The following is a 25,000-nucleotide window of genomic DNA, read 5'->3' as shown; positions in this document are numbered from 1 at the left end:
AAAAAGAACAATGCCTTTCATTAAATATACTTTTTGCAGTTTGAATGCGATCCGTGTAACACAATGGAGACAGATTTCCTCTTGGTGTCATTTGTCATTGACACTCAGACTGGGAAAATTCTCATATTGTTTCCCTCTCCTCAGAGAGTTATAACTAAATTATTTTAAAATGCATTTACTACTTCCCCAGAAATAGCTGGCGGGCCAGATCTTCCTGTCAACTTTTCCAGGTTGGATTTCCTCCGCCCATTATCCCTTTCAAGATTAATCTATCTCAACGTGGCCATCAAAATGGCTGGCCCACTCCCCCCCCTACCCCTGTCCCTGTTGCTTCAGTGTTTCTCAGAGCGCCACGGTGGGTAGAGTGGCTTCCAGTAGCCTTATAGGCAATAGACAACAGACAACAGGTCCAGGAGTAGGCCATTCGGCCCTACGAGCCAGCACCGCCATTCAATGTGATCATGGCTGATCATCCCCAATCAGTACCCCGTTCCTGCCTTCTCTCCATATCCCCTGACTCCGCTATCTTTAAGAGCCCTATCTAGCTCTCTCTTGAAAGCATCCAGAGAACCGGCCTCCACAGCCCTCTGAGGCAGAGAATTCCACAGACTCACCACTCTCAGTGTGAAAAAGTGTTTCCTCGTCTCCGTTCTAAATGGCTCACCCCTTATTCTTAAACTGTGGCCCCTGGCTCTGGACTCCCCCAACATCGGGAACATGTTTCCTGCCTCTAGCCTGTCCAGAACATTAATAATCTTATACGTTTCAATGAGATCCCCTCTCATCCTAAACTCCAGAGTGTACAAGCCCAGCCGCTCCATTCTCTCAGCATATGACAGTCCCGCCATCCCGGGAATTAACCTTGTAAACCTACGCTGCACTCCCTCAATAGCAAGAATGTCCTTCCTCAAATTAGGGGACCAAAACTGCACACAGTACTGCAGGTGTGGTCTCACTAGGGCCCTGTACAACTGCAGAAGGACCTCTCTGCTCCTATACTCAACTCCTCTTCTTTCTGGAACTTGGTCCTGAGAGTCGCTGGTCGGCACGGACTCGGTGGGCCAAAGGAAGGGCCTGTTGCCGCGCTGTATATCTAAACTAGAACTAAACAGATTACGATACGACAGAACATTACTTATCCCAGGAGGGAAATTGATTTTTGTTTAGTTTAGAGATACAGAGCGTGAACAGGCCCCTTTGGCCCACTGTTCCCGCGCCGACCAGCGATCCCCGCACATCAACACTAACCGACACACACCAGGGACAATTTGCAATCTTTACCGAAGTCAATCAACCGAAGGGCCTGTTCCCGTGCCGGGCAGTGGTGTGAGTGGTTGGGGAAGGGTCACTGTCATGTGCTGGTGCCATGGTGCAGTGGACCTCGGGCGGGGGATTGGGCGGTGGGAGGGATCTCGGGCGGTGCGGTGGATCTCGGGCGATGCAGTGGATCTCGGGTGGGGGGGGCGCGGGGCGGGCAGTGGGGGAAGGGCTCACCTATGTTCTCGGTGGGCACGGTGACTGTGGTGGGCTCGATGAGGTTGTCAGCCAGGACGAAGGCACCTTCCTCCAGCGTGTCGAGCAGCAGCGTGGCGGCGTGGGCTTGCTCCGTCGTGTTCATGTCCCGCCACGACTGCAGCGCCTCCGGTCTCAGCAGGTTGTCCACCGTGTCCACAATGGCCTGATGGTGGGGGGGGGGGGGGGGGGGGAGAGACGGGGAGAGAGGGGGGGAGAGATGTTACACAGGACTCACAACCTCCCTGCTCAATGATCATAAGACTTGGCGCAGGGGCACACACCATTTGACATTCAGTCCTCTTCACGTGTCACCAGCATCACGACAGACCTGCAACTCACCACCATTTCAGAAACATAGAAAGCAGGCCATTCGGCCCTTCGAGCCAGCACCGCCATTCAATATGATCGTGGCCAATTAGTGCCCCGTTCCTGCTTTCTCCCCCATATCCCTCGATTACTTTAGCCCGAAGAGCTAAATCTAACTCTCTCTTGAAAACATCCAGTGAATCGGCCTCCACTGCCTTCTGTGGCAGAGAATTCCACAGATTCACAACTCTCTGGGTGGAAAAGTTTTTCCTCGTCTCAGCCCTAAATGCCCGTCCCCTCATTCTTAATTTCCTTCACAAAGCCATAAAGAGATGGCTCCGTATCTGAGGAAGGGTGTGCTGGCTCTGGAGAGGGTCCAGAGTAGGTTTACGAGGATGATCCCAGGAATGAGTGGGTTAACATACGATGAGCGTTTGACGGCACTGGGCCTGTACTCACTGGAGCTTAGAAGGATGAGGGGGGCCTCATTGAAACTCACCGAATAGTGAAAGGCCTGGATAGAGTGGATGTGGAGAGGATGTTTCCACTGGTGGGAGAGTCCAGGACCAGAGGGCACAGCCTCAGAATTAAAGGACGTTCCTTTAGGAAGGAGATGAGGAGGAATTTCTTTAGCCAGAGGGTGGTGAATCTGTGGAATTCTTTGCCACAGACGGCTGTGGAGGCCAAGTCAATGGATATATTTAAGGCAGAGATAGATAGATTCTTGATTAGTACGGGTGTCAGGGGTTATGGGGAGAAGACAGGAGAATGGGGTTTGGAGGGAGAGATAGATCAGCCGTGATTGAATGGCGGAGTAGACCTGATGGGCCGAATTGCAGAGATGGATAGATTCTTGTTTAGTACGGGCGTCGTTAGGTGAGTGTGTGGGGGAGGGGATGGAGAGAGAGGGAAAGCAAGGGTTACTTGAAGTTGGAGAAGTCAACGTTCATACCACTGGGGTTGTAAGATGCCCAAGCGAAATATGAGGTGCTGTTCCTCCAATTTGCGCTGGGCCTCACTCTGACAGTGGAGGAGGCCCAGGACAGAAAGGTCAGTGTGGGAATGGGAGGGGGAGTTGAAGTGTTGAGATCCCATTGTTGTCAGTGATAAGCTTTTTTGTTGCGTGCTAACCAGTCAGCGGAAAGACTATACATGATTACGGTCGAGCCGTCCACAGTGTACAGACAGTGGATCAAGGGAATAACGCTTAGTGCAAGATTAGTATCAGAGGAAGAGGAGTACTGGTGTAGGATGGGGCTTGCCTGACACTAATTGCCGTATCCACTGCACAGCAAGAGAGGGCCAGGGTTCAAATGAGGATTTCGATCCGTTCTTTGAGAGAAGTTTAATGGGGGAATTCTATTGATCTCCTGATCTCCCGGTTGCTCCACCATTTAACTCCCCCTCCCATTCCCAATCTGTGACCTTTCTGTGTCCTGGGCCTCCTCCACTGTCAGAGTGAGGCCCAGCGCAAATTGGAGGAACAGCACCTCATATTTCGCTTGGGCAGCGGGATGAACATTGACTTCTCTAACTTCAAGATAGCCCTTGCTTTCCCTCTCTCTCCATCCCCTTCCCCCCTTCCCAGTTCTCCCACCAGTCTTACGGGGCCTGTCGCGCTTGGCGATTTTTTCGGCAGCTGCCTGGTCATTGACTGACGTATCAGGGTCGCCGAAAATATTTTGACCGTTTCAAAATCCCGAAGCGACAAAAAAGATGTCGCGACACCCGAGGAAACACATCGTTACGTCGTTACGCCGCGACTTTTTCGGTGACACGATACGTCAGTCAATGATGCCGGCATTCGCCGAGAAAACCGCCAAGTGGGACAGGCCCCTTTACTGTCTCCGACTACATTCTATCTCTGTCCAGCCCACTGCCCTGACATCGGTCTGAAGAAGGGACTCGACCCGAAAACGTGGCCCATTCCTTCTCTCCAGAGATGCCGCCTGTCCCGCTGAGTCACTCCAGCATTTTGTGTCTATTTACCACCATATATGCACCTGTAAATAAATCGTTGTCTGATCTTCACGCCTCAACTGAGGATGTGTGGGCAAGAGTACTGGTCCCTGCGACTGTGTGTGATCTATTTTTCTCACGAGCTGACATCTCCATCAATCTGCCCTGTAATCTCTCATCGCCAGCTGTCCGTCTCTGCTTATCTCGCTTCCTTGCTGTGTCCCGTCACACTGTATTCCCCGATATCATTCCAATCTTCCTGGCACGCCATCCTTAAAACCCTGCCTCTGTCTCTCCCCCTCCCCCCGCCCTCCTCTCTGTCCCCACATCTGTCTTCCCACATCTCCGCCCCTCATGTGTGAAGAAGCATCTTTCCGCTGATCTGCTCTGCCTGTCTGACGTGCAAAACAGGTCATAATCCTACACGCTCCGCTCACCTCCTAGCTTATAAATTTAGTTTCGAGATACAGATTTAGTTTAGAGATAAGTTTGGTGGTGGATGAATAACAAGTCCACAGTCGGACTGAACACAGAATCACCATTGAAAGCCTACTTTCGTTTAGTTTAGAGATACAGCGCGGAAACAGGCCCTTCGGCCCACCGTGTGTCCGCGCCCACCAGCGATCCCCGCACCCTAACACTATCCTACGCACACTTTTACATTTACACCAAGCCAATTAACCTACAAACCCGCACGTCTTTGGAGCGTGGGAGGAGTCCGGAGATCGCGGAGAAAACCCACGCAGGTCACGGGGAGAACGTACAAACTCCGCACAGACAGCGCCCGTAGCCGGGATGGAACCCGGGTCTCTGGCGCTGTGAGGCAGCAACTCTACCCCGACCCAAAACTGATTTACTGAGTAAAGGACCTTATTTTCTGTCAGATTCACAATGGTGTATACGAGCTTCTTTCTCACAGTGGGTGTGAATTTTATTCTCTGCCCCTTTCTTAATATCCTAGACCCAATCCAAGCTTGAGTTCAGTTTTGGGTGATGGATGGCCAGTGCGGACTCGGCATCTCTCAACTAAACTAAACCCTGGGGGAATGAAGCAACTGGAAGCCATTCTAAACCTGACAGAAAACAATGATGTTTGACCATTTCCTCCGAGAACTTCGGGTTTCCTCCCACACTCCAATGAGAGGTTCAGGTTTGCAGGTTAATTGGCTTGGAAAAATTGTCAATTGTCCCTAGTGTGTGTAGGGTAGAGTTAGTGTGCGGGGATCGCTGGTCGGCGCGGAACCGGTGGGCCGAATGCTTGTTTCCGCGCTGCAGGCTCGAAGGGCCGAATGGCCTACTCCTGCACCTAATTTCTATGTTTCTATGTATCTCTAAACTAAACTAGACTAAACTAATCAGTGAATCAATTCTGTTCTCCAGTGTCAAAGGAGTGCTGAAGAGATCGTGGTATCGTTGAGAGTCACATGGTTAACCAGACACTAATGCCTCTCTCATCTCTGCGTTGGGTCCTCAACAGATCGATGCTAACGTCAATGCTTCGAGTAATTCGGCAAAGAGAAACAGGATGAGTTTTAGACGGAGTGCTTGCAAAAATCACCCAGGCTACGTGTCAGCGATGAGATTAATTTGTTTAATCCATTTTGAGATACTCAGCCTCACCGACGTCTCTGGCAGTTGGGCGATCTCAAGTCAAGTCAAGTCAAGTTTATTTGTCACATACACATGCGAGATGTGCAGTGAAATGAAAGAAATTAGGGGACCAAAACTGCACACAATACTCCAGGTGTGGTCTCACTGGGGCCCGGTACAACTGCAGAAGGACCTCTTTGTTCAGTTCAGCTTAGTTCACCTCTTCAGTTCAGTTCAGTTCAGCTTAGTTCATGGTACAGTGAAAAGCTTTTTGTTGCGTGCTAACCAGTCAGCGGAACGACAATACATGATTACAATCGACCCGTCCACAGTGTACAGATACATGATGTGCAGTGCAAGATGAAGCCGGTAAATGCGTAGATACAATAGACAATAGGTGCAGGAGTAGGCCATTCGGCCCTTCGAGCCAGCACCGCCATTCACTGTGATCATGGCTGATCATCCACAATCAGTGCCCCGTTCCTGCCTTCTCCCCATATCCCTTGATTCTGCTTGCCCTAAGAGCTCTATCTGAAACCCCTGTCCCACGGTACGAGTTCATTCCAAGAGCTCTCCCGAGTTTAAAAAAAAATCAAACTCATGGTAAGTAAGCAGGGAGAATGAACGTAGCGGGTACGTCGGAGCTCGGGGATGTCTCTTAGCGCTAACGGCAGGTACTCGGGGATACTCGCTAACGACAGGTAAGCACAGGAAGACTCGTGAAGATTTTCAACATGTTGATAAATGTCCACGAGAGCCCCGAGTACCGACGAGCGGCCATTACCGTAAATCTCCGAGTTTGAATCAGGGCAAACTGGGGAGAGCTCTTGGAATGAACTCGTACCGTGGGGCAGGGCTTTAACTCTCTTTCGCATGCACCTGGTGAATCGGCCTCCACTGCCCTCTGAGGCAGAGGATTCCACAAATTCACAACTCTCTGGGTGAAAAAAATATTCCTCTTCTCAGTTCTAAATGGCCTACCCCTTATTCTTAAACTGTGGCCCCTAGTTTTGGACCCCCCCCCAACATCGGGAACATGTTTCCTGCCTCTAATGTGTCCAAACCCTTAATAATGTTATATGTTTCTATAAGATTCCCTCTCATCCTTCGAAATTCCAGTGAATACAAGCCCAGTCGTTCCATTCTTTCATCATATGACAGTCCCGCCATCCCGGGAATTAACCTTGTAAACCTACGCTGGGCTCCCTCAATAGCGAGAATGTCCTTCCTCAAATTAGGGGACTAAAACTGAACAAATAGCCACAATACTCCAGGTGTGGTCTCACTATGGCCCGGTACAACTGCAGAAGGACCTCTTTGTTCCTATACTCAACTCCTCTTGTTATGAAGGCCCAACATGCCATTCGCTTTCTTCGCTGCCTGCTGTAACGTCCGATCAAAGATAGTCCGAGGGTCACCAATGTGGTAAATGGCATTTACAGACGGCCAAGTAACCTACAAATCTACACGTCTTCGAGATGTGGGTGGAATCCTGAGCACCCGGAGAAAACCCACGCGGGTCAGAGGGGGAATGTGCAAACATCACACAACTACATGAGGCTGTGGAGGCCAGGTCAGTGGATATTTCATAAGGCAGAGATAGACAGATTCTTGATTAGTACGGGTGTCAGGGGTTATGGGGAGAAGGCAGGAGAATGGGGTTGAGAGGGAGAGATAGATCAGCCACGATTGAATGGCGGAGTAGATTTGATGGGCCGAATGGCCTAATTCTGCTCCTTTCACTCATGAACTTATGACCTTATGACAGCACCCGAGGTCAGGATCGAACCCAGAGCAGCAGTGTGATGAGGCAGTAAGCCAATCAGTTTTAATTCCTGGCTTCTGCTGAAGTTCAAGTTCAAGTTCAAGTGAGTTTATTGTCATGTGTCCCTGTATAGGACAATGAAATTCTTGCTTTTCTTAAGTTGTTTATAGTTAAGATGACTATTGTTTAAAGAAAAACATTACTGAGGATGGCATGGAATAGCCCAATAGAACAGAGTGTGGTCCTGACCTCCCATCCACCTCATTGGAGATACACAGACTATCTTCACGCTGCCTCGGCTAGGCCAGCAGCACAATCAAGGACCAGTCTCACCCCGGCCACTCCCTCTTCTCCCATCGGGCAAGAGGCACAGAAGTGTGAAAACAAACGCACACCTCCAGATTCAGGGACAGTTTCCTCCCAGCTGTTATCAGGCAACTGAACCATCCTACCACAACCAGAAAGCGGTCCTGACCTACTATCTGCCTCATTGGTGACCCTCGGACTATCTTCAATCGGACTTTACCTTGCACTAAAAGCAGGAAAAATGTTCCCAATGTTGGGCGAGTCCAGAACCAGGGGCCACAGTCTTAGAATAAAGGGGAGGCCATTTAAGACTGAGGTGAGAATAAAACCTTTACAACCAGAGAGTTGTGAATTTGCGGAATTCCCTGCCACAGAGGGCAGTGGAGGCCACTGAATGGATTTAAGAGAGAGTTAGATAGAGCTCTTGGGGCTGGTAGAGTCAAGGGATATGGGGAGAAGGCAGGCACGGGTTATTGATTGGGGACGATCAGCCATGATCACAATGAATGGCGGTGCTGGCTCCTCCTGCACCTGTTTTCTATGTTTCTATGTTTCTATTCCCTTTATCCTGTATCCGTACACTGTAGACGGCTCGAGTGTACCACGTACAGCCTTATGGCTGGGTAGCACGCAACAAAGAGGCTTTTCACCGCACCTCATGGCCATAAACTGAATAAATAGCCAGCAAAAACAGAAATCAAACGTCTGACAGATGTTGGAAGGTTTGGCACATGTGTGGGAATGGGGGGATGATAATCACATGGCAAGCAGGGGTAGTGGGGCAAGCAGGGGTAGTGGAGCAAGTGGGGGTACTGGGGCAAGCAGGGTACTGGAGCAAGTAGGGTACTGGAGCAAGCAGGGGTAGTGGGGCAAGCAGGGGTAGTGGGGCAAGCGGGGGTAGTGGGGCAAGCAGGGTACTGGAGCAAGCAGGGTACTGGAGCAAGCAGGGTACTGGAGCAAGCAGGGGTAGTGGGGCAAGCAGGGGTAGTGGGGCAAGCAGGGGTAGTGGGGCAAGCAGGGGTAGTGGGGCAAGCAGGGGTAGTGGGGCAAGCAGGGGTAGTGGAGCAAGCAGGGTACTGGAGCAAGCTGGGTAGTGGGGCAAGCAGGGAAGTGGGGCAAGCAGGGAAGTGGGGCAAGCAGGGGTAGTGGGGCAAGCAGGGGTAGTGGGGCAAGCAGGGTACTGGGGCAAGCAGGGTACTGGAGCAAGCAGGGGTAGTGGGGCAAGCAGGGGTAGTGGGGCAAGCAGGGGTAGTGGGGCAAGCAGGGGTAGTGGGGCAAGCAGGGGTAGTGGGGCAAGCTGGGGTAGTGGAGCAAGCAGGGTACTGGAGCAAGTAGGGTACTGGAGCAAGCAGGGGTAGTGGGGCAAGCAGGGGTAGTGGGGCAAGCAGGGGTAGTGGAGCAAGCAGGGTACTGGAGCAAGTAGGGTACTGGAGCAAGCAGGGGTAGTGGGGCAAGCAGGGGTAGTGGGGCAAGCAGGGGTAGTGGGGCAAGCAGGGGTAGTGGGGCAAGCAGGGGTACTGGGGCAAGCAGGGTACTGGAGCAAGCTGGGTAGTGGGGCAAGCAGGGAAGTGGGGCAAGCAGGGAAGTGGGGCAAGCAGGGGTAGTGGGGCAAGTGGGGGTAGTGGGGCAAGCAGGGGTAGTGGGGCAAGCAGGGGTAGTGGGGCAAGCAGGGGTAGTGGGGCAAGCAGGGGTACTGGGGCAAGCAGGGTACTGGAGCAAGCTGGGTAGTGGGGCAAGCAGGGAAGTGGGGCAAGCAGGGAAGTGGGGCAAGCAGGGGTAGTGGGGCAAGTGGGGGTAGTGGGGCAAGCAGGGGTAGTGGGGCAAGCAGGGGTAGTGGGGCAAGCTGGGGTAGTGGGGCAAGCAGGGGTAGTGGGGCAAGCAGGGGTAGTGGGGCAAGAGGGGGTACTGGGGCAAGCAGGGGTAGTGGGGCAAGCAGGGGTAGTGGGGCAAGTGGGGGTAGTGGGGCAAGTGGGGGTAGTGGGGCAAGCAGGGGTAGTGGGGCAAGTGGGGGTACTGGAGCAAGTGGGGGTAGTGGGGCAAGTGGGGGTAGTGGGGCAAGCAGGGGTAGTGGGGCAAGCAGGGGTAGTGGGGCAAGTGGGGGTAGTGGGGCAAGTGGGGGTACTGGAGCAAGTGGGGGGTAGTGGGGCAAGTGGGGGTACTGGAGCAAGTGGGGGTACTGGAACAAGCAGGGGTAGTGGGGCAAGCAGGGGTAGTGGGGCAAGCAGGGGTAGTGGGGCAAGCTGGGGTAGTGGGGCAAGTGGGGCAAGCAGGGGTAGTGGGGCAAGTGGGGCAAGCAGGGGTAAGGGGCAAGCAGGGGTAGTGGGGCAAGCAGGGTACTGGGGCAAGCAGGGTACTGGGGCAAGCAGGGTACTGGGGCAAGCAGGGTACTGGGGCAAGCAGGGTACTGGGGCAAGCAGGGGTAGTGGGGCAAGCAGGGGTAGTGGGGCAAGCAGGGGTAGTGGGGCAAGCGGGGGTAGTGGGGCAAGCAGGGGTAGTGGGGCAAGCAGGGGTAGTGGGGCAAGCAGGGGCAGTGGGGCAAGCAGGGGTAGTGGGGCAAGCAGGGGCAGTGGGGCAAGTGGGGGTACTGGAGCAAGCAGGGGTAGTGGGGCAAGCAGGGGTACTGGGGCAAGCAGGGGTAGTGGGGCAAGTGGGGGTACTGGAGCAAGCAGGGGTAGTGGGGCAAGCAGGGGTACTGGAGCAAGCAGGGGTAGTGGGGCAAGCAGGGGCAGTGGGGCAAGCAGGGGCCGTGGGGCAAGCAGGGGCAGTGGGGCAAATGGGGGTACTGGAGCAAGCAGGGGTAGTGGGGCAAGTGGGGGTACTGGGGCAAGCAGGGGCAGTGGGGCAAGCAGGGGTAGTGGGGCAAGTGGGGGTACTGGAGCAAGCAGGGGTAGTGGGGCAAGCAGGGGCAGTGGGGCAAGTGGGGGTACTGGAGCAAGCAGGGGTAGTGGGGCAATCAGGGTAGTGGGGCAAACTGGGGTACTGGAGCAAGTGGGGGCACTGGAGCAAGTGGGGGCACTGGAGCAAGTGGGGGCACTGGAGAAAGTAGGGTACTGGGGCAAGCAGGGTAGTGGGGCAAGCAGGGGTACCGGAGCAAGCAGGGGTACTGGAGCAAGTAGGGTACTGGAGCAAGCAGGGTACTGGGGCAAGTAGGGGTAGTGTGGCAAGCAGGGGTACCGGAGCAAGCATCAATGGAGCAAGCAGGGGTACTGGAGCAAGCAGGGGAGGGTGGTGGAGGTGGGGAGGGAGAGAGGGAGAGGGAGAGAGAAAGGGAGGGAGGGAGGTAGAGAGGGAAAGGGAGGGTAAGAGGGAGGGAGAGAGAGAGGGGGGAGAGAGGAAGGATGTGAGGGAGACAGGGAGAGACAGGGATGGAGGGGAGCACCTTGCAACACGTTTACAAAGCAAGAGGTGACAGACTGGATGCGGGCGGGGATACCAACGGCAACAAAAGCGTCACATCGAGAAAGCGCTACCTTAATGTACACTCTGCACGTCTTGTCTCTTTTCTGGAGCTTTTCATATAGATAGAGAGAGAGAGGAGAGAGAGAGAGGGAGAGGGAGAGAGAGAGGATGGGGAAGAGAGTGAGAGAGAAAGGAAGGGGTTTGGAGGAGTGAGGGAGAATGAGGGAGAGAGAGGGGGTGAGAGAAAGAGAGAGGGAGAGGGAGAGAGGGGGGGATGGGGAAGAAAGAGAGGAAGAGGGGGAGGGAGAGGGGGAGAGAGAGAGAGAGAGAGAGAGGGTGGGGAGAGAAAAACAAAAGAGAACACAGGTAGTTAGTAAGGAGGGAGATGAGAGTTGGATTTGCCTCCAACTTTTCACGTGGGGCGAGAGGTCTGGTGGCAAACCTCCCCAGGTGAATGGAACTAGAAGCCATCAGCGTGGCTCCCCGAACACAGTGCAAGATGCTGGGGAAACTCAGCAGATCAGGCAGCATCTACGGAGGGGAATGGACAGGCGATGTTTTGGGGTTGGGAACAATCTTCAGATAGATTGAAAGATGCAGGATGGGAACAGGCCCTTTGGCCCAGCGGGTCCGGGCCATCCACCGGTCACCCGCTCGCGCTTTCCCATCCAGTTACAGGATGGGGCCAGTTACGGAAGCCAATCAACCCGCACGTCTCTGGGACGTGGGAGGAAGCCGGAGCACCCGGAGAAAACTGGGAGTCCTGGGAGAATGTGCAAACTCCACACACTGACAAACGCACACACTCACACTCGCACACACGCACGCAGACACACACCGCACGCACACACACACACACACTGACACTCGCACACACGCACGCAGACACACACCGCACGCACACACAAACACACACGCCGCAAGCATGCACGCCGCACGCACGCGCACGCTCATAGAACATAGACATAGAAAATAGGTGCAGGAGGAGGCCATTCGGCCCTTCGAGCCAGCACCGCCATTCATTGCGATCATGGCTGATCGCCCCCAATCAATAACCCGTGCCTGCCTTCTCCCCATATCCCTTGATTCCACTAGCCCCTAGAGCTCTATCTAACTCTCACTCACACTCGCACACATGTACACACACACACTCGCACACACTCTCAATCACACACACACGCACACTCACACCACCCAAGGTCAGAATCGAACCGGGGTCTCTGGTACTGTGAGGCAGCAACTCTACCGCTGCACCACCATGCCACCCTGAAAAACGTCATAAAGTCACAAGTGATAGGAGCAGGATTAGGCCATTCGGCCCATCAAGTCTACTCCGCCATTCAATCAGGGCTGATTTATCTCTCCCTCTCAACCCCATTCTCCTGCCCTCTCCCCATAACCCCTGACACCCGCACTAATCAAGAATCTGTCTATCTCTGCCTTAAAAATATCCACTGACTTGGCCTCCACAGCCTTCTGTGGCAAAGAATTCCACAGATTCACCACCCTCTGACTGAAGAAATTCCTCCTCACCTCCTTCTTAAAGGAACGTCCATTAATTCTGAGGCTGTGACCTCTGGTCCTGGACTCTCCCACTAGTGGAAACATCCTCTCCACATCCACTCTATCCAGGCCTTTCACTGTTCGGTAAGTCTCATTGAGGCCCCCCCCCCCCCACACACTCATCCTTCGAAACTCCAGCGGGTGGAGGGCCGGTGCCATCTGTCCTTTCCCTTCCACAGATGCTGCCCGACCAGCTGGGTTCTTCCAGCTCTTCGCCTGTGGCTCAGGATTCCGGCTTCAGTCTGCAGCCTCTGGATTCTCCAGCGCTGCGATCAGATCGCCCCCCCCCCCACCCCCACTTGACCCCGGTAGCGTTTACCTTGTTGAAACTGCGGCCCACGGAATCTTTCTCGCTCGGTCGCAGCTCTTGAAGCTGGGCGTCCAGTATGTCGACAAGCTGCTCCATCAGTCGCACGGACGAGCTCACGTCCCCCGCGTAGATGGGGCCTTTGGTGTGCTTGGCCAGCTCGTTAGCCAAGTTGGCGGCGTTCTCCCCACTCCGGATCTGTGAACACAAACCACTCTCTCTCTCACTCAGTGGGCCTCAGCTGACAAAACCATCAGTGATAGTAGAATATGAAGAAGGGTTTCGGCCCGAAACGTCGCCTATTTCCTTCGCTCCATAGATGCTGCTGCACCCGCTGAGTTTCCCCAGCAATTTTGTGTACCAGTGATAGTAGAATTAGGCCATTCGGCCCATCGAGTCTACTCCGCCATTCAATCGTGGCTGATCTATCTCTCCCTCCTAACCCCATTCTCCTCCTGCCTTCTCCCCATAACCTCCGACACCCGCACTAATCAAGAATCTATCAATCTCGGCCTTAAAAATATCCACTGACTTGGCCTCTACAGCCTTCTGTGGCCTTTTGGCCCTTCGAGCCAGCACCGCCATTCAATGTGATCATGGCTGATCATCCCCAATCGGTACCCCGTTCCTGCCTTCTCCCCATATCCCCTGACTCCGCTATCTTCAAGAGCCCTATCTAGCTCTCTCTTGAAAGTGTCCAGAGAACCGGCCTCCACCGCCCTCTGAGGCAGAGAATTCCACAGACTCACCACTCTCTGGAGGAAAAACTGTTAGCTCGTCTCCGTTATAAATGGCTTTACCCCTTATTCTTAAACTGTGTGGCCCCTGGTTCTGGACTCCCCCAACATCGGGAACATGTTTCCTGCCTCTAGCGTGTCCAGACCCTTAATAATCTTATATGTTTCAATAAGATCACCTCTCATCCTTCTAAACGCCAGAGTGTACAAGCCCAGCCGCTCCATTCTCTCAGCATATAACAGTCCCGCCATCCCGGGAATTAACCTTGTAAACCTACGCTGCACTCCCTCAGTAGCGAGAATGTCCTTCCTCAAATTAGGGGACCAAAACTGTACACAATACTTCAGGTGTGGTCTCACTAGGGCCCGGTACAACTGCAGAAGGACCTCTTTGCTCCCATATTCGATTCCTCGTGTTATAAAGGCCAACATGCCATTCGCTTTCTTCACTGCCTGCTGTACCTGCATGCTTACTTTCATAGACTGATGTACAAGGACCCCCAGATCCCGTTGTACTTCCCCTTTTCCCAACTTGATGCCATTTGTACAAGAACTGTTCCAGAGCCGCTGCCTGAAAAAAGCACTGAGCATAGCAAAGGACACACTGCACCCCCTCCACACACACACCTGGATCTCCTGCCATCAAAGCCCGGACAACCAGACTGCTAAACAGTTTCCTTCCACAGGCTGTGAGGCTGCTAAACAGCCACTCCACCTGATTCTGCTGCTTTTTTTTGCACTGACACTTTAATAACAAACTTTGACACTGGACAATTTATGACTGTTTTTTCATGTTGTCGTTTTTTACCTGCACTTTTTTACCATTCATACTGTTTTTATCAGGGACTGGATAGTTTTTATTTATGTGCGATGCTCCGGTATTCCCTGGGAAACATATTCTCATTTTGCACAGTACAGCTGTTGCTTTGCAAGATGACAATAAAGATTGATTGATTGATTGATTGATTGATTGATTGATTGATTGATTGATTGATTGATTGATTGATTGATTGATTGATTGATTGATTGATTGATTGATTGATTGATTGATTGATTGATTGATTGATTGATTGATTGATTGATTGATTGTAATCTGCCTTCCTGTTTTTGCTACCAGTGAATAACCTCACATATATCCGCATTAAACATCATCTGCCATGCATCTGCCCACTCCCCCAGTTAAACTGAACCAAACTAAAGAGACCAGTCTGGAACTAAAATGTACCTTTTTGTTGACCCTTGGACTATCCTTGATTGGACATTGCTGTCTATTTTTTTATTTTTTTATTTTTTTTTATTTAATTTTAATTTTATTAGAAGTACAATAAGTTACAGTAATACACACCACATATATCTTATTACATTTGTTGTACCCCTTCATTTTTTGAGCTTTAAGAAAGATAGAAACAAAAGAAGTAAGGAAAGTGAGAAAGAGTCGTGAAAGTGCAGGAAAGTGTTGGGAAAAGAAAGCCCATTAGAGAGAGAGAGAGTTAGAGAAGAAAGTTAAGAAACAGACCCTAGAAAAGAAAGAACTAAACTTGCACTAAACTTATCATGTATCTGTGGGGTCAAGGAGAGAGTGTTCACGTGGAGGCCATTCTTTCCACCACCACGCACAAGAAGCACAAGAAGCGACAAGACAGACACCATTGTGTGCAGATGCTGAGAAACGGATCCAACTCCGGCCGAACAACTTCGAATCTTGTGTGTGGACTCAACTTGAAGACGATAGGACTCTTAAAGATCGCAGAGTCGGGGGATATGAGGAGAAGGCAGGAACGGGGTACTGATTGGGGATGATCAGCCATGATTCACATTGAATGGCGGTGCTGGCTCGAAGGGGCCGAATGGCCTCCTCCTGCACCTATTATCTGTAAGACGTATCTGTACACTGTAATTGGCTCGATCGCAATCATTCTGATTATAAGGTGTGATCAGTCATTCCTGGGATCATTCTTGTAAACCTCCTCTGGACCCTCTCCAGACCCAGCGACATCCTTCCTCAGATATGGTGTGCCCAAATTGCTCACATTATTCCAGCGCCTCAGGCAGCATCTCTGGAGAGAACTCTGGAGGGAATGGGTGACGTTTCAGGTTGAGACCCTTCCTTTGGACTGAAATGTCTTTTCCCTCATGCTGTTGGGCATTGAGAGAGAAGGGCAGATGGAAGATTATGGTCGACCCTACGCCTGCAGAACGACTTAATTTATCCTTTGCCAGAGTGACTAAACTTATGACCCATATAAACATGAGTCCCACCGCAAATTGGAGGAGCAGCACCTCATGTTTTGCTTGGTTAGTTTACACCCCAGGGGAATGAACATTGACTTCTCCAATTTCAGGTAGTCCCCTGCTTTCTCCCTCCCCTTCCCAGCTCTCCCACAGCCTACTCTTCCTTTCTTCTTCCAGCCCCACAACCCCCCCCCCATCCCCTCATCAGTCTGAAGAAGGGTCTCGACCCGAGACATGGATGAATAACAAGTTCACAGTCGGACTGAACATCTTCCAAAGCCCACGGATGCACCATTGAAAGCTTTCTTTCGTTTAGTTTAGAGATACAGCACGGAAACAGGCCCTTCGGCCCAACTGAGTCCACGCCGACCAGCGGTCTCCGCACACTATCCTACGTAGACAAAAATGCTGGAGAAACTCAGCTGGGTGAGGCAGCATCTATGGAGCGAAGGAATAGGTGACGTTTCCGGGTCGAGACCCGGAAGGGTCTCGACCCGAAACGTTACCTATTCCTTCGCTCCATAGATGCTGCCTCACCCTTAAGGGTCTCGATCCGAAACGTCACCTATTCCTTCGCTCCATAGATGCTGCCTCACCCGCTGAGTTTCTCCAGCATTTTCAGTCTACCTTCGATTTTTCCAGCATCTGCAGTTACATAGAAACATAGAAATTAGGTGCAGGAGTAGGCCATTCGGCCCTTCGAGCCTGCACCGCCATTCAATATGATCATGGCTGATCATCCAACTCAGTATCCCGTACCTGCCTTCTCTCCATACCCCCTGATCCCTTTAGCCACAAGGGCCACATCTAACTCCCTCTTAAATATAGCCAATGAACGGGCCTCGACTACCCTCTGTGGCAGAGAGTTCCAGAGATTCACCACTCTCTGTGTGAAAAAGGTTCTTCTCATCTCGGTTTTAAAGGATTTCCCCCTTATCCTTAAGCTGTGACCCCTTGTCCTGGACTTCCCCAACATCGGGAGCAATCTTCCTGCATCTAGCCTGTCCAACCCCTTAAGAATTTTATAAGTTTCTATAAGATCCCCTCTCAATCTCCTAAATTCTAGAGAGTATAAACCAAGTCTATCCAGTCTTTCTTCATAAGACAGTCCTGACATCCCAGGAATCAGTCTGGTGAACCTTCTCTGCACTCCCTCTATGGCAATAATGTCCTTCCTCAGATCCTGGAGTTCTTTCTTAAACTCCGGTTACTCCAGCATCTTGTGTCTATCGACGATGTTAACCAGCATCTGCAGTTCCTCCCTACACGTGATTCTTTTCTCGTGTCTTCAACCACTCCAGGAAGGAGAAAATCACCACAGCTGATTTCCTCGTCTCCACTCGACTATAAAATATTTGTCCAATCTCTCAATTATATTCGCACATAGAAAATATTACTTTGAGATTAAGTGACTCAGAAACCGATAAAAGGGATTAATCGCTATTTGCAATCTTCTTTGAAAGCAACCGTCTTGCCCACTTGCCAAATGCATATTGGAGTCCACCTGATAAGTACTCCTTGAATTCCCAGTTACAAGATACAAAAGACAACTAATTATCTCCATTTCTTCTCTGACTGTGAATTGGTCGCCAACGGTTTAATAAGCCCGTAAGTGATAGGAGCAGAATGAGGCCATTCGGCCCATCGAGTCTACTCTGTCATTCAATCATGGGAGATCTATCTCTCCCTCCAAACCCCACTCTCCTGCCTTCTCCCCATAACCCCCGCACTAATCAAGAATCTATCTATCTCTGCCATTGACTTGGCCTTGAATTCCACAGATTCACCACCCTCTGACTGAAGAAATTCCTCCTCATCTCCTTCCTAAAAGAACGTCCTTTAATTCTGAGGGTACGTAAGCCCTCTGGTCCTAGACTCTCCCACTAGTGGAAACATCCTCTCCGTATCCACTCTATCCAGGCCTTTCACTATTCGGTGAGTTTCAATGAGGTACCCGCTCATCCTTCGAAACTCTAGTCTCTGTGCCACCCCTAAATCTGCCGCTGAGTGGTGAAATCAATAGACAATAGGTGCAGGAGTAGGCCATTCGGCCCTTCGAGACAGCACCGCCATTCAATGTGATCACGGCTGATCATCCACAATCAGTACCCCGTTCCTGCCTTCTCCCCATATCCCCTGACTCCGCTATCTTTAAGAGCCCTCTCTCTTGAAAGTATCCAGAGAACCGGCCTCTGAGGCAGAGAATTCCACAGACTCACAACTCTCTGTGTGAAAAAATGTTTCCTCGTCTCCATTCTAAATGGCCTTACCCCTTATTCTTAAAGGCTTGTCGCGATCTGCGCGGGTTGACAAAATAGACGCGCGCAAACCAACCTTCTGCGCCACTTGATTCACCCAGTGCGAGGTGCAGTTGCTCAGGTCCGGGCCCCTTGCGTTCCAGATGCCCGTCGATCCCACGCACAGGAAGGTCACCGTGCCTGCAAAAAGATGGACTGAGATCAGCCTCAGACTGGCCTCCCTCCGTGTGCCGCGGAGAACAAGAGAAGAAGCAGAGAAGGGTTCTCCACCCAAAACGGCGCCCATTCCTTCCCTCCAGAGATGTTGCCCGTCCCGCTGAGTCACTCCAGCAGTTTGTGTCTATCTTCGGTTTAAACCAGCATCTGCAGTTCCTTCCTACACAGCATGCTTTCTGTCATGTATGAAGGAACTGCAGGTGCTGGTTAATACCAAAGACGGATACAAAGTGCTGGAGTAACTCAGCGGGTCAGGCAGCATCTCTGGCGAAAATGAATGGGTCACGTTTCGGGTCGAGACCCTTCTTCAGACTGAGAGTAAAGGGGGGAGGGAGACAGAGACGTGGAAGGGACAATGTCGACAAAATCATTGTTGGCTAGATGTGTCAACCTGTCCCTTGACTCCAGTCTGGAGCAATATAGAAACATAGAGAAACATAGAAAACAGGTGCAGGAGTAGGCCATTCGGCCCTTCGAGCCTGCACCGCCATTCAATATGATCATGGCTGATCATCCAACTCAGTATCCCGTACCTAGCTTCTCTCCATCTGCAGATGATGCTGGCCAGTAATATCTAATGCTGGATCAACCCACGGTTAAAGTTGGTGCGGGGACCTCAGCACAGAAACGGTCGTCTCGGCCCGAAAACACCGCCCGTTCCTTCTCCCCAGGGATGCTGCCTGTCCCCGCTGGGTGACTCCCGCTTTTTTGTGTCTTTGCGTAGGAAAGAACTGGAAATGCTGGGTTTAGATCGAAGGGGGACTCAAACTGCTGGAGTAACTCAGCGGGACGGGCGGCATCTCTGGAGGGAAGGAATGGGTGACGTTTCATATGAAGAAAGACTGGATAGACTCGGCTTGTACTCGCTAGAATTTAGAAGATTGAGGGGGGATCTTATAGAAACTTGCAAAATTCTTAAGGGGTTGGACAGGCTAGATGCAGGAAGATTGTTCCCGATGTTGGGGAAGTCCAGAACAAGGGGTCACACAGTTTAAGGATCAGGGGGAAATCTTTTAGGGCCGAGATGAGAAAAATCATTTTTCACACAGAGAGTGGTGAATCTGTGGAATTCACTGGCACAGAAGGTAGTTGAGGCCACAGTTCATTGGCTATATTTAAGAGGGAGTTAGATGTGGCCCTTGTGGCTAAAGGGATCAGGGGGTATAGCTTGGCAGCCTGGTGAATTCTCCAGATCCTCCCGATCTTGGCTTGACAACACAGTGTATAATGATCGGACTGGCTGCGGAGGCCACAAATAGGCCCCAACCTCGGGTGTTCACAGAGAAAGAGGATTAAATGTTTTGATGCCTTTCCCCACAGTGGAAAATATTGATTCTGTTGTGGGGGGGACATTCATGTTGAATTCTATAATGTGTTGTGTCATGTTTTTTTGGGTTTTTTCTATGGATTACGGAAACTTAATTATTTTTTCTATGTAAAGCACTTTGGTCTCAACGCGACGTGCTATATAATCAAATTTACTTACTTACTTACTTTGGGGAACTGGGACACCAATTTAGCTGATTATTAGGGGAACGCTTCAAATCAACACTGGCGCTAAAGTCAACCACGCTCCAGGCTCTTCACAAAGCTGTGTCCAAGATTGATACTTGCAAGATAGACACAAAATACTGGAGTAACAGCGTCTCTGGAGAGAAGGAACGGGCGACGCTTCGGGCCTGGACCCTTCTTCAGGTTTTAACTTTGCTTTGAAACCCTTCGCAATGTGACAAGTGCCGAGAATTGTTGACGAAGGGTCTCGTCCCAGAACGTCACCCCTTTCATTGTACTGCTGCTGGCAAATTAATTTCACTTGCACTTTATGTGCAAGTGACGAATAAAACTGATTGATTGATTGATTCCTTCTCTCCAGAGAGGTTCTGCCTGTCCCGCTGAGTGATTCCAGCTTCTTGTGTCCATTTTCGGTTTAAAAACCCAGCTTCCGCAGTTCTTTCCTACACATAGACACAAAAAGCTGGAGTAATGCCCCTGTCCCACTTAGGAAACCTGAACGGAAACCTCTGGAGACTTTGCGCCCCACCCAAGGTTTCCGTGCGGTTCCCGGAGGTTGCAGGTGGTTGCCGGAGGTTGCAGGTAGTGGAAGCAGGTAGGGAGACTGACAAAAACCTCCGGGAACCGCACGGAAACCTTGGGTGGGGCGCAAAGTCTCCAGAGGTTTCCGTTCAGGTTTCCTAAGTGGGACAGGGGCTTAACTCAGCGGGACAGGCAGCATCTCTGGGGAGAAGGAATGGGCGACATTTCGGGCCGAGACCGTTCTTCAGGCTGGTTAGGGGCCAGACTTTAGAGATATAGCGTGGAAACATGCCCTTCGGCCCACTGTGTCTGCGCCGACCAGCGATCACTAGCGCTATCCTACACACATTAAGGACAATTTACAGTTTTTTACTGGAGCCTACAAACCTGCACGTCTTTGGAGTGTGGTGGGAAACCGGTGCACCCGGAGAAAACCCACGCCAGTCATGGGGAGAACGTGCAAACTCCGTACAGACAGCACCCGTAGTCAGTGTGTAGGATGGTGTTAGTGTGAGCGGGTTGACCATTGGTCGGTGCAGACTCAGTGGGCCGAAGAGACTGTTTCCGCACTTTATCTCTAAAGTCTAAAGTTCTTGGCACTGTGAGGATCTTATAGAAACACATAAAATTCTCAAGGGATTGGACAGGCTAAATGTTCCCGATGTTGGGTGAGTCCGGAACCAGGGGTCACACAGTTTAAGAATAAGGGGTTTAGGACATTTAGGACTGAGATGAAGAAAAACCTTCTCACCCAGAGAGTTGTGAATCTGTGGAATTCTCTGCCACAGAGGGCAGCGGAGGCCAATTCACTGGATGTTTTCAAGAGAGAATTAGATTTAGAATCTAGGGATATGGGGGAGAAGGCAGGAACGGGGTACTGATTGGGGATGATCAGCCATGATCACATTGAATGGCGGCGCTGGTTCGAAGGGCCGAATGGCCTACTCCTGCACCTATTGTCTATGTTTCTCTGTTTCCACGTGACATGTCCAATATTAAGGAAACTAATAATTCAAAGATTCAATGATACTAAACTAAACTCATTCCACCAACTAGCCTATGCCGACCAGGATGGGCTGAAGGGCCTGTTTTTGTGCTGTATCTCTGAACTAACCGCATTCCACCAACTAGCCCATGCCGACCAGGATGGGCTGAAGGGCCTGTTTCTCTGCTGTATCTCTACACAAAGCTAAACTAAACCCATTCCACCAACTAACCAAATGCTGGCCAAAATGGGCCGAAGGGCCTGTTTATGAGCCGTATCTCTAAACTACACTAAACTAATTCCACCAACTAGCCCATGCTGGCCAAGATGGGCCGAAGGGCCTGTATCTGTGCTGTATCTCTAAACTAAACTACACTAGACTTATTCCATCAAGTAGTCCACGTGCAACCAAGATGGGCCGTAGGGCCAGTGTCCATGCTGGACGGCGCTCCCTCTACCTCCCCCTGGTGGTCTTACCTCGCGTGCCCTTCGGACACGGCCGCTCCACCATGGTTCCCCTCTGGCTCCGAGGCCAGCCAATGCCCCGGGCTTCCGTCGCCTCGCAGAACCTCTCGGGGAGGGGGAGGAGGCTGGGGACGGGGGGCGGCTTGGTGGCGGTTTCTCTGGGGCCCGGCCGGGGACCCTGGCTGCCCTCCTTGGCCCCCGCCCCCAGGGTGGTGGTCGCCAACGCTCTCTCGCCGAGGGTGGTGGTGGTGGTGGGCGCGGTGGTCCTGGCGAGGGTCACACCCAGGGACGTGGTCTCGACCGTGGTGGGCACTGAAAGGGAAGAAGAAGCACAGGTGAGATAGCAGTGAAACAGGCCATTTGGCCCAACCCATCCATGCTAACCCAACATTACTTTCTCGTTTTGGTGATCCGGTGTAGAAACACGCCATTTGGCCCAACCCATCCATGCTAACCCAACATTACTCTCTCGTTTTGGTGATCCGGCTTGGAAACAGGCCGTCCGGCCCAACCCATCCATGCTAACCCAACATTACTCTTCGATTCGGAGATCCGGCGTAGAAACAGGCCGTTCGGCCCAACCCATCCATGCCAGCACCGTGCCAACATTAGTTTTAGTGATCCAGGCTGGAAACAGGCCATTCGGCCCAACCTATCCATGCCAGCACTGTGCTAACATTAGTTATTAGTTGGTCGGCATGGAGGCACAGTGCGGTGCTGCCTCACAGCGCCAGGGACCGGGTTTGAACCTAACCCATCAGTACGCAGTTTGTTCGTTCTCCCCGTGACATGCGTGGGATTTCTCCAAGATCTTCGGTTCCCTCCCACACTCCAAAGACGTGCAGGTTTGTAGGTTAATCGGCTTGGTATAAATGTAAATTGTCACTGGTGTGTGTAGGATAGTGTTAGTGTGCGGGGATCGCTGGTCGGCGCGGACCCGGTGGGCCGAAGCTGGAAACAGGCCCTTCGGCCCAACCCATCCATCCCAGCACATAAAGACTATAGGTCCAACAGCGAATTTCTGGCAACTGGTGATCTGCCCCCCTCCCCTACTGCAATCTGGACAAAAATTAGAGATACAGCGCGGAAACAGGCCCTTCGGCGTGTCCGTGCCGACCAGCGATCCCCGTAAACTGGCACTTACCCACACACCCACACACACACTGGAGACAATTTATAATTTTTACCGGTCAATTAACCTGTACGTCTTCGGAGTGTGGGAGGAAACCGGAGAACCCGGAGGAAACCCACGCAGGTCACGGGGAGAACGTACAAACTCCGTACAGACAGCACCTGCAGTCGGGATGGCGGGACTGTCATACGCTGAGAGAATGGAGCGGCTGGGCTTGTACACCCTGGAGTTTAGAAGGGTGGGAGGGAATCTTATTGAAACATATAAAGGGCTGTTCCACTTGGGCGTAATTTGCGCGTCCCAAAATCCGGGGTGTAGCGTGCGACTGCGCGTCACTGCCTACGCCACCACGCCTCACCACGCACCTTGCGCGCATCACGTGCGCGTCACAATGCGTGCGTCGTGCGTCGTGACACGTAAATGATGTCGCGTAAACGATGCGCAAACGACGCCCAACTGGGACAAGCCCTTAAGATTATTAAGGGCTTGGACACGCTAGAGGCAGGAAACATGTTCCCGATGTTGGGGGAGTCCAGAACCGGGGTCCAAAGTTTAATAATAAGGAGTAAGCCATTTAGCACGGAGACGAGGAGACACTTGAGTTGTGAGTCTGTGGAATTCTCTGCGTCAGAGGGCGGTGGAGGCCGGTTCTCTGGATGCTTTCAAGAGAGAGCTAGATAGGGCTCTTAAAGATAGCGGAGTCAGGGGATATGGGGAGAAGGCAGGAACGGGGTACTGATTGGGGATGATCAGCCATGATCACATTGAATGGCGGTGCTGGCTCGAAGGGCTGAATGGCCTACTCCTGCACCTATTGTCTATTGGAGCCCGGGAGCAACTCTAGCGCAGCACCACCATGCCCATGACTATCAGGCACCAGCTCGTCAGTACAGACATTTCATCTCGTCGAACATAGATCAACATGGGCATTAGGTATTCTCTCTGCCCAGCGACAAGCGTAGGATAAAATCTTGTAGCAGCAAACGGGGAAAGCATTCAGCACTCAAGAAGCTTTCAATTTACATCATGTTTCAGTAACTTCAGGCAGCAGCTTACACGGAAATAATGAATAAGAAGGAACTGCAGATGCTGCAAAAATCGAAGGTTGACAAAAATGCTGGAGAATCTCAGCGGGTGAGGCAGCATCTGTGGAGAGAAGGAATAGGTGACGTTTCGGGACCAGACGTCAGTTCTGAAGAAGGGTCTCGACCTGAAACGTCGCCTATTTCCTTCGCTGCATAGATGCTGCCTCACCCGCTGAGTTTCTCCAGCATTTTTGTCTACCAAGGAAATAATGAATGATTGCAACCCCCCACCCACAGCCACTTAGTTTAGTTCAGTTTGGAGATACAGCGCGGAAACATGCCCTTCGGCCCACCGAGTCCGTGCCGACCAGCGATCCCCGCACACTAACACTGTCCTACACACACCAGGGGACAATTTTACATTCATGCCAAGCCAATTAACCTGCAAACCTGCGCAGCTTTGGAGTGCGGGAGGAAACCGGAGATCTCGGAGAAAACCCACGCAGGTCACGTGCAAACGTGCAAACTCCGTACAGACAGCGCCCGTAGTCAGGATAAAACCCGGGTCTCTGGCGCTGTGAGGCAGCAACTCTACTGCTGCGCCAACGCGCCACCCACGGAGACATAAAATTACCCTGTTATATTTTCACGGAGCTGTGTCCTCCCACAGTCAGCGCCTGCCTTGGCTTTCCGGAACGGTCTTGAAGTGAAAGATCCTAATTTTGTTTACGTTTAAATTCACAGCATGGAAAGAGGCCCTTCGGCCCACCGAATCCATGCCAACCATCGATCACCCGTTCACACTAGTCCTGAGCTATCTTGAGTTAGAAGGAGAGACTGGATAGGTCGGGCTTTATTCAGTTTGAGTGTGAGTTTTAGTTTATTGTCACGTGTACCGAGGTACAGTGAAAAGCTTTTGTTGCGCGCTAATCAGTCAGCGGAAAGACAATACATGATTACAATCGAGCCGTCCACAGTGTACAGATACATGATAAGGGAATAACGTTTAGTGCAAGGTAAAGCCAGCAAAGTCCGATCAAAGATACCCGGGTTCGATCCTGACTATGGGCGCTGTCTGCACAAAGTTTGTACGTTCTCCCCGTGACATGCGTGGGTTTTCTCCGAGTGCTCCCGTTTCCTCCCACACTCCAAAGACGTACAAGTTTCACCAGATCACAAGTGATAGGAGCAGAAATTAGGCCATTC

General features: G+C 51.7%; 1 protein-coding gene across 1 annotated transcript in view; it reads right to left on the bottom strand.

Annotated features, from left to right (window-relative positions):
* Positions 1-25,000, bottom strand: part of adgrl2 (adhesion G protein-coupled receptor L2) — a 172,680-nt gene that overhangs the window by 70,370 nt on the left and 77,310 nt on the right. The window contains exons 7-11 of the mRNA XM_033027844.1: positions 21,650-21,949; positions 18,014-18,117; positions 12,723-12,908; positions 10,912-10,950; positions 1,495-1,678 (exon numbers count right to left, since the gene is read on the bottom strand). Coding sequence (XP_032883735.1) covers positions 1,495-1,678; positions 10,912-10,950; positions 12,723-12,908; positions 18,014-18,117; positions 21,650-21,949 — 813 coding nt within the window. The remainder of the gene's footprint in view (positions 1-1,494; positions 1,679-10,911; positions 10,951-12,722; positions 12,909-18,013; positions 18,118-21,649; positions 21,950-25,000) is intronic.

The sequence above is a fragment of the Amblyraja radiata genome, chromosome 10 (genome assembly GCF_010909765.2).
Source record: "Amblyraja radiata isolate CabotCenter1 chromosome 10, sAmbRad1.1.pri, whole genome shotgun sequence".
Lineage (NCBI taxonomy): Eukaryota > Metazoa > Chordata > Chondrichthyes > Rajiformes > Rajidae > Amblyraja > Amblyraja radiata.
This window is presented reverse-complemented; position numbering and strand designations above follow the sequence as displayed.